Raw genomic sequence first — 17,224 nt, 5'->3', positions numbered from 1 at the left:
GGGGAAACCTTTATCTTTACCTTTTATGAAAAAAAGGCATACTAATAACATTGCATACTACCTTCCATTATTGATATCAAGGATCCCTGACTCCTGGTCCGTGGATTGGCACCGATCGACAGCATGCCAGAAATTGGGCCATGCCAACAAGTAAAGCCCGATCCACGGAACCAGTTCCGGTGCCCAAAAGGTTGGGAGCCGCTGACTTACATCAAGGAATTTTTATGGATATTTGCGAGCCTTATTTTTAAATGCATTTGAATAGATGGTGGCAGAACCTCCGAGGAAACGCTTCTGTGGATTTCAGAAAAAGAAAGCCCAATGAAGGATATGGAAAGGACCAAAGATAACTTTCTTTCCAGCTGCAGATTTTCATGAAAATGTAGAGTTCTCCACATATTTTTCCAATGAAACAATTGCTGCTAATATAATATCCAGTCCTAAATTTAAATACATTATTCAGATCTCATCCCACTGATTTTACAGTATGATCTTTTGTAAAATCAAGTACATATATTATTGCTTACATTTGAATGATTTCTGTACAAAGTGAAAAAAATACAAAATCAGCCCTTATTTACACTGCATTTGGAAAGTTCAATAGCCCAAGCCTCAGATTTTCTATTCATAATCCCAAATTTTATTTGTTGTAATAAGATAAAATAACACATTTAAAAGTATAACACATAACTTGGCCTCCACAGTTTGAACTTTTCATTTTTGACTGGTTTTGATTGTTGTAAACCTATAAAATAGCAGGCTTTTTTCCTATAGTTTTCTTGTCAATTTAATCTCATTTTTAATATAATAGGAACCACAGTGAGCATAGAATGGCTTTTCTTTATGGCCTCAGCAATTATAAGCTTTGAAGAACAATGCTGAACAAACAGGAGTACAATAAATTCTTTAAATCATGTCTCTCACAAATGTGTAAAACAGCAGGATTACAATCAAGTTAAAGCTTAATTTAGGCTCTTTCTAACAAATGCAGGCTCCGCTGGATCTGAACATAAACAGAGTTTGTCAGTTTTAATCAGCTTCAGATTAGAAACTTTAGAGCTCCACACTATCAACCACGACAGGACAATTTTAGCACAAGGTCTTTTAAAATTGGGTTTGATTATTAATTTTAGATATGGTAAGGCTAGATTTATATCCCGTGGAGATTGTTATTCTTCATTTGGACTTTACTCGTTAACCTAAATGGGTGGCATGAAATATTAGTAAAAAAAACCAAAATAAAATAAATAAGCTATTTTGGGTTATATGAGAAGTTTGTCTCATATATATCCTGAAGTACTTCTAACATTAAAAAACAGTACATGTGAGCCAGAATATTTGGCTCAGCATGGGGAAGAGATAGCTTGTGAGCCTAATTGGCCACAGAAGTTTCTCTTTTGACTTGCAAGATTTCTACAGAAACCAATCACCCTTTCCCAAGGCCCCAATTTTTTTCCAGACTCGGAGACTGTTCTTTTGCCCTTCCCCATCCAAAGCTGTCTTACGGGGAGAAGGAAACTCTGATATCCAAACAGCAGCTGCAAATTTAAATGGGCAATCTGTTCACTCTGAGTATTGCATTGGCAGTTCTCTGTTAGCAAAAACTTCAGAAGAGAAGGATTTAGGGGTAGTGATTTCTGACAGTCTCATAATGGGTGAGCAGTGTGGTTGGGCAGTAGGAAAAGCAAGTAGGATGCTTGGCTGCATAGATAGAGGTATAACAAGCAGGAAGAGGGAGATTGTGATCCCCTTATATAGAGCGCTGGTGAGACCACATTTGGAATACTGTGTTCAGTTCTGGAGACCTCACCTACAAAAAGATATTGACAAAATTGAACAGGTCCAAAGATGGGATACAAGAATGGTGGAAGGTCTTAAGCATAAAACGTATCAGGAAAGACTTAATGAACTCAATCTGTATAGTCTGGAGGACAGAAGGAAAAGGGGGGACATGATCAAAACATTTAAATATGTTAAAGGGTTAAATAAGGTTCAGGAGGGAAGTGTTTTTAATAGGAAAGTGAACACAAGAGCAAGGGGACACAATCTGAAGTTAGTTGGGGGAAAGATCGAAAGCAACGTGAGAAAATATTATTTCACTGAAAGAGTAGTAGATCCTTGGAACAAACTTCCAGCAGATGTGGTTGGTAAATCCACAGTAACTGAATTTAAACATGCCTGGGATAAACATATATCCATCCTAAGATAAAACACAGGAAATAGTATAAGGGCAGACTAGATGGACCATGAGATCTTTTTCTGCCGTCAGTCTTCGATGTTTCTATGTTTCACTATACAGACAGTCCTCCCTTTATGACCACAGTTGAGACCCAAATTGATGCTGCAGCCGCCATAAGTGTGAAAAATTGTCATAAGCCACTTTTTTCAGTGCCGTTTTAACTTTGAACAGCCACGAAATCCCTCAACAAGCCAACAATCTCTTTTTTTTAAATGTTGCTTTTACATCTTGTTTCTTCCCCAAAAGCACATATTAGTACACTTGGCGAGAGGTTCTTCATTTTATCTGAACAACCAATATTATAACCCTGTGTTGGTTTAAGAGACAGTGACAAAGCCAAAGTCATCCACTATTTAACAGTCAAATGTTGATGTGAACTCGGGTTTCTCCTCTGTCAGATACAGTACATTAACTGATATGCTAGGATGCATAAAATGCCAAGATAAAGCTATAAAGATTTATGTGTTGCCTGTTTGGAAAAGAAGTACAGCATATCTTATGATATTATTCACAGTTTATATCAAATTCCAAGTTATTTTACTTTGCTGCACAATAACTGAATGTAAACAAGTCTTGTGACTCCTGAAAAAGTTGACTCACTTCCTGTTTTGTGAATTCTGATAGCATTTTGCTAGTTCATATCCTGCCTTTATTCTATCCAAGAGCATAAGGCCATGTCACATTTGGCTCCCATATGTCACCCAACTAGAGGCCAGACCTGCTTAGCTTCTGGAAGGCTACTCCATCCTGGTCACCAGATCCCTTAGGTGTTAGTGCCATTATCTTTCCCCCCCCCCACCCCTTGAAATATGAAGAGACAAATTTGTGGGCCATGATCTAATAATTGATGCTATAAACTTGTATCTTTTTAGACGGCTAGATTGGGAGTAGGGTTCACATAATTCCAATTTCTGTCTGAAAAAAACAAAATTCTTACACTAGGAAAATAGACATGCCAGGGTGAACAGTTAGATTTAACACACAGTTGCCTACATGAGGGGAAATTGTATCACAACTTTTTATACCGTAATTGGGTGGAAACCAGTTACTCTCCCCCTCATTAATCCTCTTGAAATCTATCCATTGATTAGTTCCCTTGATTTCAATTGATTTATTCTTAAATTTGCACATGCCTTTGCCCAACCCTTGTATCAATTAGTGGGTTTAATAAAGACCACTCTCTTGATATTAATGAGGGATGAGTAAGAGTAATGAGGGAAAGTAATTGTGCATAACTAGCTATTTATACATCATCCTTTCTGGGAGGTATGCTTGATCTTGCCATCCCATTCTTATATCATCTCATTTTTGCTTAATTATCATGGGCATTGAATATGCTCTTTATAATAAAAGTCTCCTTCATCTGGCCTGTTAGGTCCAGACATCTGATGGCTTAAGCTTGCAAATGCAAACATTCCTATCAAAATAAATTGTTTGATCTCAACAAACATCAGATTTTTATTCCATTTCTTACATGCCAATCTGCCACATTGCTCATTTACCTAGATATAACTTTACTGAAACAAAGGTTTGCTCTTTGAGATGGCTGCCCTTCTGGAATTCAACTGTTATTGTGCATTTCATTATTCTATGTTAAGAAACATAGAATCCTGCTTAGAGCTTAAAAATTCCCCAAGGAGCAAGAAACTGGTAGTAACTGAGTACAAATTATTTCACAGCTAGAAGAAATCTAAGAAACCATTGTACTTATGCAACATGCTTTAAAACTACCTATTTCAAGACTTAATTATTGTGAAACTTGGTTATTTTAAATCTTAGTTATTTGTGGTTTAATACAGTGTTCCCTCGATTTTCGCGGGTTTGAACTTCGCGAAAAGTCTATACCACGGTTTTTCAAAAATATTACCGTAATTAAAAAATACTTTGCAATTTTTTCCCCTATAGCACGCGCCAAACTTTCATCCACCTTTAATAAATATGTTTTTAATAAACTTTAATAAATAAACATGGTGAGTAATAATCTAAATGGTTGCTAAGGGAATGGGAAATTGTAATTTACGAGTTTAAAGTGTTAAGGGAAGGCTTGTGATACTGTTCATAGCCAAAAATAGTGTATTTACTTCCGCATCTCTACTTCACGGAAATTCGACTTTCACGGGCGGTCTCGGAACGCATCCCCCGCGAAAATTGAGGGAACACTGTACTCTGTGTGAACCCAACCTGCTTGGCGAGTTTATGATTCAATATATTTTTCAACCCCAGAAAATGGCTTGATGCAATAAGAGTATGTTTCAGATTAAGGCTGTTGAGCCTGCAATGTTTCATTATGCAACTAGATGTTTTCTTTCCATATAGTTGTGTTTATACAAAAAATAAAGGCATAACCATTTAAAAATAAAATTAATTCAAGCCCTTAGGAAAGAATAGAAGAATAGAATAGAATAGAATTCTTTATTGACCAAGTGTGATTGGACCCACAAAGAATTTGTCATTGGTACATATGCTCTCAGTGTACATAAAAGAAAAGATACAGTACATTTGTCTAGAATCATAAGGTACAACACTTAATGATTGTCATAGGTACAAATAAGCAATCAGGAAACAATCAATATTAATATAAATCATAAGGATACAAGCAACAAGTTACAGTCATACAGTCAAAAGTGGGAGGAGATGGGTGATAGGAATGATTAGAAGACTAATAGTAATAGTAATGCAGTCTTAGCGAATAGTTTGACAATGGTGAGCAAATTATTTGTTTAGTAGAGTGATGGTGTTTGGGGGAAAACTCTTTCTTGTGTTTAGTTTTCATGGTGTGCAGTGCTCTTTAGCGTCATTTTGAGGGTAAGAGTTGAAACAATTTAAGTCCAGGATGTGAGGTGTCAGTAAATATTTTCCCCGCCCTCTTTTTGACTTGTACATGTTTTTTGACTCGTGTAATAGAAGCCATATCTGGCTTTATTATCAATATAATAGATAAATAATAAAACAAAAGTAGAAGTAATAATTTCTGAATATGAAAAACATTCGGATATTATTTAACATTACAAAGTCTATGTTATTGATCTTTTTTGATGTCACATTTGATAATTTATTATAATTGTACATTAAATTTTAAACAGCAGGTACTCTAATAGAAAAATGTAATCAAATTGTAAAATATAGAAAAATGTTCCCACAAGCAAATACTTCATCCTGTGGTGAAATTGCTTTTATTCACTTTCTTATTTATTTTCCCTTTTTCAAACAGATTTCCCGATTTCAGCACAATATTCTAAAAGAAAAAGTGTATCAAAAACTCTTTGCCAATCAACCGGTAATGTTCATATGTCACACAAGTCAGCCCCCCTATCAGAAGCTCTGTGAGCTGGTACAGCTTTGTGGAGGAAAAGTATGTAAAACCCTCCGTAAAGCTAAAATTTGCATTGGACAGTGCAAAGTTGGAAAATATGTGGATATGCTATGTTTATCAGAAAAATGGATTATAGGTAAGAGATCACATTTTTACTTTCTAAAATATAACCTGTATATGTTCTAAAATATAACTTTTACATCTTTGCATTTTTTCTGAAAGAAGGTTGTTTTTTCTCCAAAATAATTGATCTTTAAAATGGGTCATCTTAGGTTTCCTAAGATTAATAGCATACAGGAAAGTAGATTTTGGGGTGAGGGGTATGTTTGAAGTTTTTTCCCTTTTTCCTAAGAGTGGGAATTTCTTAATCTCAGGATTGTGTTTCCAAAAATCAATGTATAGGCCTCTACAACATTAACCAACATAGTATAGTTTATAGTTTATTAGATTTGTATGCCGCCCCTCTCTGAAGCATGTAAAATCTGTTGCCATTCTCAGCCCTGTTTGTCCCGTGCACCAGAAATTTTGTGGCTTCCAATGTTGCAGAAGCAAATCTGTCATTTTGTAGTGTAGCTTAATCCTTCCCTACTTTTTTCTTGAACTTCACATTCCCTTTCCTTTACACCTTTTTCCACACACCCCTTCAGCACATTTCAAGCCTCTATTGGCAGATAAAGAAGGGAAGTGTTGGGTGAACCCTACTGAGCATATGTCAGTGGCCAATTATTATACTGTATATGTATACAATTAAGTCGTATGTAGATATAGAGGATAAGGTTTTTTTAATTACATTATTCTCTGCTCCCATAATCAGTTTTCCTTGTACAATTTAAACTTACTCTAGAGTTTCCCATGTCACCCATAGATTTTAACAAGTAGGGTCGTTTCAGTCCAAGATGTTCCCATGCTTCAAATCTGACATGTTGCCTTGACTTGAAAATTGGTCCACCTCAATGCCCTGGAGCAAAGTGTCCAAGTGAAGCAAAGCTGGTTTGAGTGGCCACTTCGCTGAGAGAGAAAAGGACTTCTGTCTCAAGGTTGCATTAGTGCAGGAGATTCCCAGGGAGATTCTCAGAGCAGGAATGTAGAGAATGTAAACATGTAACTGCCTTCAACTTATGGTTCAAGGAAGCATGAGAAACACATGGCAAAAGCCTCTCTAGGCAGAGAAAGAGAAAGAAAGAGAGTACAAAGGATCTAGAGCAGAAATAGGTCTAAATTCTGCACCATCTCTTCCACTTGTCACTGACTGACAAGTGATTGCAATGGCTTCCCTCCCTGAGACAGTGAAGATTTGGTTTCTAGTCACATTTTTCCAACTCACCACGGAGTTACAATCCTAGGAAAGCATGACCATAGTAGTCCCTATTTTCATTCTAGCGGTATGGCTGCTGTGAAACCACATTTGAAAAGAAAGTTGCTCCAGAGGGGCATTTTGATCAAACTTGTCAAAGTAAAATGCCCCACTTAAGTTCAGCACTTCCAAGAATGGCCAAGAAAACCATGGAGTTGCTTTTACAGGAAACTGATTACATGATCTAATTATTATTTGAATATGGGATCTCCTTTGACATGCAAGCCGAACTCATTAGCATGCAAGATGAACCTAAGCCTACTTTCAATTAATCATCAGTCTTGTGTTTTAGCTTTAAACATCCATACCAAATTTTGCCTGATCTACAAATGAAAGAAAAACCATGTGTGAAGCAGTATTATTTACTAAGAATGTTTAGAACTTTGGGGTAGGAAGGAGTGTCACTTGGGGCTTTTGGACGTGCTAAAGAAGGTTAAGAGGAGGCTTTGAGTGAGCTGACATAAAAGGCCTCAGTCTTATTTGTTACCCTGAGATAAATTACACCTGAATGAAAAGATCTCCAGATAAAGCTGCTTTGGACTGGTGACATTCCTGTGTTAACAGTTTGGAGCATGGGTTCTTTTTTTCTCAACTTATTGCTAAAATTGAAATGTCTAGACTTAAACTGTTCTGTTGAAAGCTCAACCAGCAGGTTTAACCACAGGAAGACTTAAAACGGCAATCCATCTTTTTCTGGTTTGAATAAAGCAGAAACCAATGCTTCAAAGATGATGTTATTAAGCAGTAATACTTTAAATATTAGTGCAACTACGATCTTGTAAAAGTTGTGAATCTATTGATTCAGTGCCCATTCTAAATCACATTCTTCCTTGCTCTTCTCCAGATTCAATCACCCAGTACAAGATCTGCCCTCTTGAAAACTATTTGTTTCAGAACAAAGTTTAGTCTTCATGAAGGATCAATTAATGCCATGAAATGTGAGTTTCATCAAAGAAATGGAACAATTAGTACTGTTGTGTTTCAGGTTTTATGAGCGTTGAATAGGTTGAAAGCTAAACGTATGTATTATAAAAACAAACAAAACTAACAAAAAAGGAAAATATTAGAACAGGGAAGGAACAACAGTTCTAAAATCTACACACAGTCCTACCTAGAACATGGTCTAGGCAAAAAATGCCATGTCAACATGTGCTAATTAGCACATTTAATAAAAATTTGTCAGCTGATCCAGAATTTGAGACAATTCTCATTCCTCCTGTGATTCCTTAACTTCCAGAGCAGAAACTACAGGGGGGAAGGTATTTAGTCAGACACCAGTTGTGCAAGTTCTCCCACTTAAAAAATGAGAGAGGCCTGTAATTGACATCATAAGTAGACCTCAGCCATGAGAGACAACATGAGAAAACACATCCAGAAAATCACATTGTCTGATTTTTAACGAATTTATTTGCAAATTATAGTGGAAAATAAGTATTTGGTCAATAACAAAAGTTCATCTCAATACTTTGTTATATATCCTTTGTTGGCAATGACAGAGGTCAAACGTTTTCTGTACGTCCTCACAAGGTTGGCACACACTGTTGCTGGTATGTTGGCCCATTCCTCCATGCAGATCTCCTCAAGAGCAGTGATGTTTTGGGGCTGTCGATGGGCAACACGGACTTTCAACTCACTCCAAAAGTTTTTTATAAGCTAGGCCACTCCAGGACCTTAAAATGCTTCTTACAAAGCCACTCCTTTGTTGCCCTGGCGGTGTATTTGGGATCATTGTCATGCTGAAAGATCCAGCCATGTTTCATCTTCAGTGTCCCTGCTGATAGAAGGTGGTTTGTACTCAAAATCTCATAATACATGGCCCCATTCATTCTTTCATGTACACGGATCAGTTGTCCTGGTCTCTTTGCAGAGAAACAGCCCCAGAACATGATGTTGCCACCCCCATGCTTCACAGTAGGTATGGTGTTCTTTGGATGCAACTCAGCATTCTTCCTCCTCCAAACACAACGAGTTGTGTTTCTACCAAACAGTTCTACTTTGGTTTCATCTGATCATATGACATTCTCCCAATACTCTTCTGCATCATCCAAATGCTCTCTAGCAAACTTCAGATGGGCCCGGACATGTACAGTCTTAAGCAGGGGGACATGTCTGGCACTGCAGAATCTTGAGTCCCTGGTGGCGTAGTGTGTTGCTGATGGTAGCCTTTGTTACATTGGTCCCAGTTCTCTGCAGGTCATTCACGAGGTTCCGCCGTGTGGGTCTGGGATTTTTGCTCACCATTCTTATGATCGTTTTGACCCCGCGGGATGAGATCTTGCATGTAGTCCCAGATCAAGGGAGATTGCGGGTGGTCTTGTATGTCTTCCATTTTCTAATTATTGCTCCCAGAGTTGATTCAGTCTTCCCAGCCTGGTGCAGGGCTACAATTTTGTTTCTGGTGTCCTTTGACAGCTCTTTGGTGTTCACCATAGTGGAGTTTGGAATGTGACGGTTTGAGGTTCTGGACAGGTGTCTTTTATACTGATAACAAATTCAAACAGGTGCCATTACTACAGGTAATGAGTGGAGGACAGAGGAACCTCTTTAAAAAGAAGTTACAGGTCTGTGAGAGCCAGAAATCTTACTTGTTTGTAGGTGAGCAAATACTTATTTTCCACCATAATTTGTAAAGGAATTCGTTTAAAAATCAGACAATGTGATTTTTCTGGATGTGTTTTCTCATGTTGTCTCTCGTGGTTGAGGTCTACCTATGATGTCAATTACAGGCCTCTCTCATCTTTTTAAGTGAGTTGCACAATTGGTGTCTGACTAAATACTTTTTTTCCCCACTATATGTCAACGTGGATAGAGACTGCTCATATAATGTTTGATTTCATCCACTGTACTTAACCTAAAGAACTTTTTTTAATCTCACTGGATGTTATACTAAGCTATTTACACAAAGTAAATAGATCCAATAGTCAAAGCCAATAAAATATGAAGACATAATAGATGAAGCAGACTATTTTTTAAAATATATATATTTATAAACAGAAAATCTTGTCTGCTTACTTAACAAACTAGGGCCCATCCTTTTAGACAACAAACACATTAACCCTTTTATTAAGTAACTTGCTGCCAAAGCAGCAATATATCATGGTCTGAAATAGAAATATTTTAATAAAAAGTGGCATGTGAAACAGCAAAGTAGTATTTTTTAAACTTAAGTTTAAAAGTTTTTCTATCATGGTCTTTTAGCTCTCATAAATACTTTACACACAAAAACCTGTCATCATTAATTTATGTAACCAAACATTCCAAAATAATTTTCTCATAAATTCTCTAGAAATGAAATTTTAAATTGTGTTTAGGGGAATCTCTAGGGAAAGCTGTTCATTTTTATAAAGCACATATGTAACACATTTTACAGTTGGACGCCAATAAAGATATTTACAACAAGGTATTTTGAAGACTAATGTCTGTTCATTGGTACTTTCAGCTAAGGAAACTTTTGCAAATTTAGGTTTTATGCATAAAACCGCCTCTGATTTTAGCTTCCAACAAGATCCTTTTCTCCGTGTGTTCATGGCTGGTCAGAATTTACTGACACTTGGAATATTGCATTCAGTTTTGGTCGCCGCAATGCAAAAAGGATGTTGAGACTATAGAAAGAATGCAGAGAAGAGTAACAAATATGATTAGGGGACTGGAGGCTAAAACATATGAAGAACAGTTGCAGGAACTGGGTATGTCTAGCTTAATGGAAAGACGAACTAGGGGAGGCATGATAGCAGTGTTTCAATATCTCAGAGGTAGCCACAAAGAAGAGGGAGTCAAACTATTCTCCAAACCTAAGCAAGACAGTTGTGTAACTTTTTCCCCATTTTACAACCTTTCTTGCCACCGTGAAGTGAATCACTACAGTTGTTAACTTAGTAACGCAGCTATTGAGTGAATCTGCTTTCTTCCGTTGACATTGTTTGTCAGAAGATAACAAAAGATCATTGTTAACAGCCAGATAACACTGCAGCCATCACATAAGGGGATGCTGCAATAGTCAATGGTGTGAAAAAACTATCATAGGGCACTTTTTTTCAGTGGTGTTATCTTTGAATGGCCACTATGGTTGTAAATTAAGGATTACCTGTAATCCCTTTGAATGTTGTAGAAGTTAAACCATACAAAAAGCCCTTTCATCTCTGCCATAGAGAAACATACTATGGCCCTGAGCCCTGACATTGCTCATCTGCAGCTCAAATGTTTGACTTCAATGGAAAGCAATGGGATCTAACCACAGAATCAGTAAATCTTTGGAAAAGGATGCAGAGCTACTGGCCGAGAAAAAGGAAGCTCTCATGTCCTGGTGATTCCAAGCATATTGTAATTTTCCTAAGTGATTCCAGACAGGCTGTAATTTTCCTGAGACCATAAAAAATGGTTTAATCCTGCCTTCTTTCAGGATACTTTGCTGTATTCCAAGAGCACCCACCAGTATCCCTAAATGCCTCCAGTGTAAGGACTCTGTAGGCCTAATCCTATTTGCTTCCAAACTCAGAAAGTGTTCACCAGCTACCTTGAGCTATAAAACGTTCTTGATTTCAGATGTTGATAAAATTTTCAGCCATTGGATCGTTGTATTTAGTAGTGGGTTGAATATTCAGTAAGCAAAATTGGACAGAGTTTGACATACAGGGAATATTTAATTAAATTAAACTTTAATTATATATAGGAAAGGTTTAATTAAACGAAAGTGTCCTTTAAAAGCACTATAGTCTGATGGGCAAAAAGAAATTAAGTTTGGAAAATTTGAGAAAGAATGTGAAGGTACCAAGTCAATCAATTCCTGTAGGTCCGTAGTAAAACAAACCTAATTCAGCTATAATTATATTTTACTTCATGGGCAGAGCCTCAGGTCTCACTTAAATTGTATGAAATGCCCTTGAAGAAAAGAGATTTTTAGAACACCTTTGGATCCATGAAATTGATTCCAACCCTCCTCAGGTACAATTACTCACGTACCTGCCTCCCAGCTGCGTGTCAACAGCCCTGCCTGTGCTTCTCGAGGAGGTGGCCAGGCTGGCAGTGGAGTTCCCCGGACTTATCGTCCTGGGAGACTTCAATCTGCCGTCGCTCGGCGGTTCCTCTGGACTGGCACAGGAGTTCATGGCCACCATGACAGACATGGACCTGACTCAAGTAGTTCAGGGTCCGACTCACGAGGGTGGGCACGCACCCGATATGATATTCCTCTCTGAGCAACTGAGTAATGATCTGAGATTAAGGGGCTTAGAAGTGTTGCCTTTGTCGTGGTCAGATGATGATCTCTGGCGGGCCCGGGACAGGGGCTTGTGCTCTGTCCTGGTGCTCCTTGACCTCTCAGCGGCTTTCGATACCATCGACCATGGTATCCTTCTGCGCCGGCTGGAGGGGTTGGGAGTGGGAGGCACTGTTCTTCAGTGGTTCTCCTCCTACCTCTCCGGTCGGTCGCAGTCGGTGTTAGTGGGGGGCCAGAGGTCGACCCCGAGGTTTCTCCCTTGTGGGATGCCTCAGGGGTCGGTCCTCTCCCCCCTGCTATTTAATATCTACATGAAACCGCTGGGTGAGATCATCCAAGGGCATGGGGTGAGGTATCATCAATATGCCGATGATACCCAGTTGTACATCTCCACCCCATGTCCAGTCAACGAAGCAGTGGAAGTGATGTGCCGGTGCCTGGAGGCTGTTGGGGCCTGGATGGGTGTCAACAAACTCAAACTCAACCTAGACAAGATGGAGTGGCTGTGGGTTTTGCCTCCCAAGGACAATTCTATCTGTCCGTCCATTACCCTGGGGGGGGGATTATTGACCCCCTCAGAGAGGGTCCGCAACTTGGGCGTCCTCCTCGATCCACAGCTCACATTAGAAAAACACCTTTCAGCTGTGGCGAGGGGGGCGTTTGCCCAGGTTCGCCTGGTGCGCCAGTTGCGGCCCTATTTGGACCGGGAGTCATTGCTCACAGTCACTCATGCCCTCATCACCTCGAGGCTCGACTACTGTAACGCTCTCTACATGGGGCTACCTTTGAAAAGTGTTCGGAAACTTCAGATCGTGCAGAATGCAGCTGCGAGAGCAATTATGGACTTCTCCAAGTATGCCCATATCACTCCAACACTCCGCAGTCTGCATTGGCTGCCGATCAGTTTCCGGTCACAATTCAAAGTGTTGGTTATGACCTGTAAAGCCCTTCATGGCACCGGACCAGAATATCTTCGGGACCGCCTCCTGCCGCACGAATCCCAGCGACCGGTTAGGTCCCACAGAGTTGGCCTTCTCCGGGTCCCGTCGACTAAACAATGTCGTCTGGCGGGACCCAGGGGAAGAGCCTTCTCTGTGGGGGCCCCGACCCTCTGGAACCAGCTCCCCCCTGAGATTAGGATTGCCCCCACCCTCCCTGCCTTTCGTAAACTCCTTAAGACCCACCTTTGCCGTCAGGCATGGGGGAACTAAAACACCTCCCCCTTGCCCATGTTGTTTTGTTGATTGATTGACTGTGTGCCTATTTTTTATGTATACTGTTTTTTATGAGATTATTAATTTAAATTGGAACTGGATGGGTGGGCATTGGATTTGGTATTGTGTACTGTACTGTTTTTTATTATTGTTGTGAGCCGCTCCGAGTTTGCGGAGAGGGGCGGCATATAAATCCAATAAACCAAACCAATTGTCTTTCTTGCAACCTATTTCAATTCACCTGAATCTTTAATGCATGGTGTCACATTTCCATCACATGACATTTTGCGATGTTTTTCCCATTTGTGGAGCTGGGGTGGACATCTGGCCTGCGGGCCGCCAGTTTGACACTCCTGCTTTCTGGAGCCAGAACTGGGCACAATACTTAAAATAAAGTGTAATGAGGATAGATAGAACTACTACCTCCTATGATTTGAAAATGATACTTTATTGATTCATCCTAAATTGCATTTGCCTTTTTTTTTCGCCATCATATCACATTGCTGATCATTCACTTTGTATTCAGCTACTATGGCAAGATCGTTTTTACACATATTATTTCCAAGCCAGTGCCCCCATTAAATTCCTGATCTGTATAACTCCAGGCCAATAAGAAGCTTCCTATTGGGAATCTATTAACATTTTTGCTTAAATAAAATAGAAATGTCCCCCAACCTTCTGGTTTTACATGAAGTATAGCATTATGACAATAGTAAATATTTCGGTGCTTCCTAGTAATTTGCTACAATAAATTGCAAAAGTTGAAGGTTTTGTATTCATCTTCTGTTTCCAACTGTGGATTTTTTAAAAGTGGAACTGTTATTAGAAGACTGTATTAATATGTCAACTCATCCATGCACATAACAGAGTAGTATTTGCACAAACGTGTGTAATCTATTTGAATTTTGTAGACTACCGTGGAGTCTGTTTCATTACAAAACGGGTCTTTAAAACCAACTAACTAACCACAGTGGTTACTAGTAAAACTAATGAGCAGCCAGATAATGGTTGTTGGTAAAATTACTCTACCTTCTAAGAGGAAGAAAAGAGGTATACAAACATTTGCATTCATTTCCTTTGTTCATGTTAATATTAATATCTCTACCTGCTATCTTGTACATGTTTGACAAACAAACAAACAAACAAATAAATAAATAAATAAATAAATAAATAAATATAAAACTCACATTCCATTTACTGTATTGTACATACATTTTCCATCACAGAGGCCTCCAGATAGATAAAAAAATTAGTAAACTTCTAGTGCCAATCCAGGCAGCATTTGTAGTAGGTTTCCTAAAGCATAGGATTTTAGCCTCTCTTTTTTTTTTAGTGGAAAAATGTAAATTCTTACATGAATGAATGCCAGCGGAAACTACCAAAATTATCTGAACCATTTAACGGTTTTGCCAGTCTGAGGATCCAGGGGACAGATGAACTAGTGAATTGGCTCTATTATTATTAATATTCCTCTGCCTGTTATTTTCTTTTTTGGTTTAGTTTTCCTTTTTTTAGTTTTTTTTTTTTAATGCCTTCTAATTATTTTTAATGGGTTTAGATAATGTTTTGTAGGTTGGCTGTTTTATTGGACTGTTGCACATCGCCCAGAGTTGTTTTTCGTGAACTGGATGGCCATATAAAACAGGGTTTTTTTATGTAGCATCATTTTAGATTCCTTAAACCTGTGATGGGAAATCTATGGCACACGTGCCAGAAGTGGCACACAGAGCCCTCTCTTTGGGCACATGCTGCATCACCAGTTGCTCTTCTGGTTTCCAGCATGCCATGCAGCCAGCCAACTGATCTCCGCGTGTGCCGGTGCCTCAGAAACCCAAAAACCTCTTGGTCTTTGGTTTTCTGGCACTCCAGAACACTTTTAGGACCAGGTGGCTGGCACGTGCATGCCACTGGCCAACTGGACCGGCGCATGCATGCGCACTCCGAGTTTCTAGTGCACACGAAGATCAGTGGACCAGCATGCATGCGTGCACCAGAAACCAGAAGACTCAAGTGGCTGGCCAGCTGGGCTTCCAGTTTCCAGAGCTCTGGTGCGCACCCATTTGGTCACTTGATGTCGAAAAGGTTCACCATCGCTACCCTAAACCCTCTGATCAAATACAGATAGCCCTCGACTTACAACAGTTGACCATTTAAAGTTACAATGGCATTGAAAAAAGTGACATGATCATTTTTCACATTTATGACCGTTGCAGCATCCTATGGTCACGTGATTTTTATTCAGATGCTTGCCAACTGATTCACATTTATGACGGTTGCAGTGTCCTGGGGTCATGTGATCACTTTTTGCAATCTTCTGACAAGCAAAGTCAATAGGGAAGCCAGATTCATTTAACAATCACATTATTAATTTAATAACTGCAGTGATTCGCTTAACAAATGTGTCCAGATAAGTCATAAAATGGGGCAAAATTCACTTAACAAATTTCTCACTTAGCAACAGAAATTTTGGGCTGTTAGGCACCTTTTTCCATTTGTGGTGGGCATGTCCCAAGCAAAAGCTTTATGGAAAATGGTATACACAGTAAGTGGTTACAGGAAATGACAGATATGGAAATAGAATTTACCCCAGAATGTTTCCTGCTCAGAATAAAGAAAAAACAATATCCTAAAAAAATACAATATTTAATGATTCATATAATAATGGCCACAAGGATATTTTACGTGCAATACTGGAAAAACAAATCAACTCCACCAGAAAACATAATTATAGATGAAATGTATAGATGTGAAGAAATGAACAGGATGACAATGGAGATTAAGGGATTAAATAATTCAGAATATTATGAAATTTGGGTTAAATGGTACAATAGGTTTGGAAACAAAACTAAAGGACCGTGATGCAATGTGAAAAGTCGAAAAGTAAGAATTATGTAAATATAAAATGTAACATGCATTATCAAAAAGACACAGTATAAGAAAATGGGTATAGACCTGTGTTAAATTATTGTGATGTTGTAAAAATGAAAAAAATAATAAAAATATTTTTAAAAATTTGGGGCAGATATTATGGTCGTAAGTTGAAGATTACATATAACATTATTGGGAGAGGACTGGTGGTAGAAAATCATCGAATTTAACAGTAGTTTTTTCTGAGAACATAGAAGAATTGTTATGGAAAATTCAGAAACCCATTTATTTGCACAGGTTATTATAATATGATCACTGCAACAGATAGATCTCTCTACAGAAGAATCTGCATGTTGTTGTATTAGCATTAGGCAGTTTATTTTGTCCACTGGAGGCATTGTATAGGCAATATTTTCTGAATGAGATGCATAAAATTCCACAGTGGGTTTGTTCTGTTATAACTTCCCCATTTAGCCTATTCTCAAAAATACTATATCTTTTTCCAGTAAATCTCCATTGCCTTCAAGTTCCCCGTACCTGCCTGAAAACGTCAAAGGATGAGGAGGAATAGGATGTTTCAACCACATTCACGTGAACCACACCGGATGGAAGTTATTTGTCTTTATGATAGTTTTCAGTGCCAATTTAGCTTATGAATCAGGAAATGCTTATCGGAATAAAGCCTGGAAATTTTAAACAGATGCGGTGCTTGACCCCTTTCATTTTGGCCACCCTGTTGCAAGCCTTCTGTTTTCACTACCTTAGTTAGAAGTGGAACTCTAAACCAAGCACAATCTGATCAATGCCTGAACTGTGTAGTGAGTGTTAAGTTCATAAACTTTTAAAAAGTTTTCAGGGAATAAACCAGTGATCCAAACCTTTTAGCTGTGCCTTTATCAACTCAAATTCTCCAGATATATTGAACACTGTTCCTATCATCCCCAGATAGCAACAGGGATAGGCAAAATCTGCTAAGCACCAGGCTGGTGGAAGGTATTTGAAAATTGTAATGAGTTTGTGC

General features: G+C 38.6%; 1 protein-coding gene across 3 annotated transcripts in view; it reads left to right on the top strand.

The window, feature by feature from the left end:
• Window positions 1-16,902, top strand: part of MCPH1 (microcephalin 1) — a 163,458-nt gene extending 146,556 nt beyond the window's left edge. For all 3 annotated transcript variants that reach the window (XM_070732872.1, XM_070732873.1, XM_070732874.1), the window contains 3 exons: window positions 5,451-5,688; window positions 7,751-7,844; window positions 16,710-16,902. In XM_070732872.1, coding sequence (XP_070588973.1) covers window positions 5,451-5,688; window positions 7,751-7,812 — 300 coding nt within the window. In that variant the 3' untranslated portion in view covers window positions 7,813-7,844; window positions 16,710-16,902. The remainder of the gene's footprint in view (window positions 1-5,450; window positions 5,689-7,750; window positions 7,845-16,709) is intronic.
• The last annotated feature ends 322 nt before the right edge of the window (window positions 16,903-17,224 follow it).

This window comes from Erythrolamprus reginae, chromosome 1, assembly GCF_031021105.1.
Source record: "Erythrolamprus reginae isolate rEryReg1 chromosome 1, rEryReg1.hap1, whole genome shotgun sequence".
In the NCBI taxonomy this organism is placed as follows: Eukaryota; Metazoa; Chordata; class Lepidosauria; order Squamata; family Dipsadidae; genus Erythrolamprus; species Erythrolamprus reginae.
Note: the sequence above shows the minus strand (reverse complement) of the source record. Positions and strands in the feature narration are given on the sequence as shown.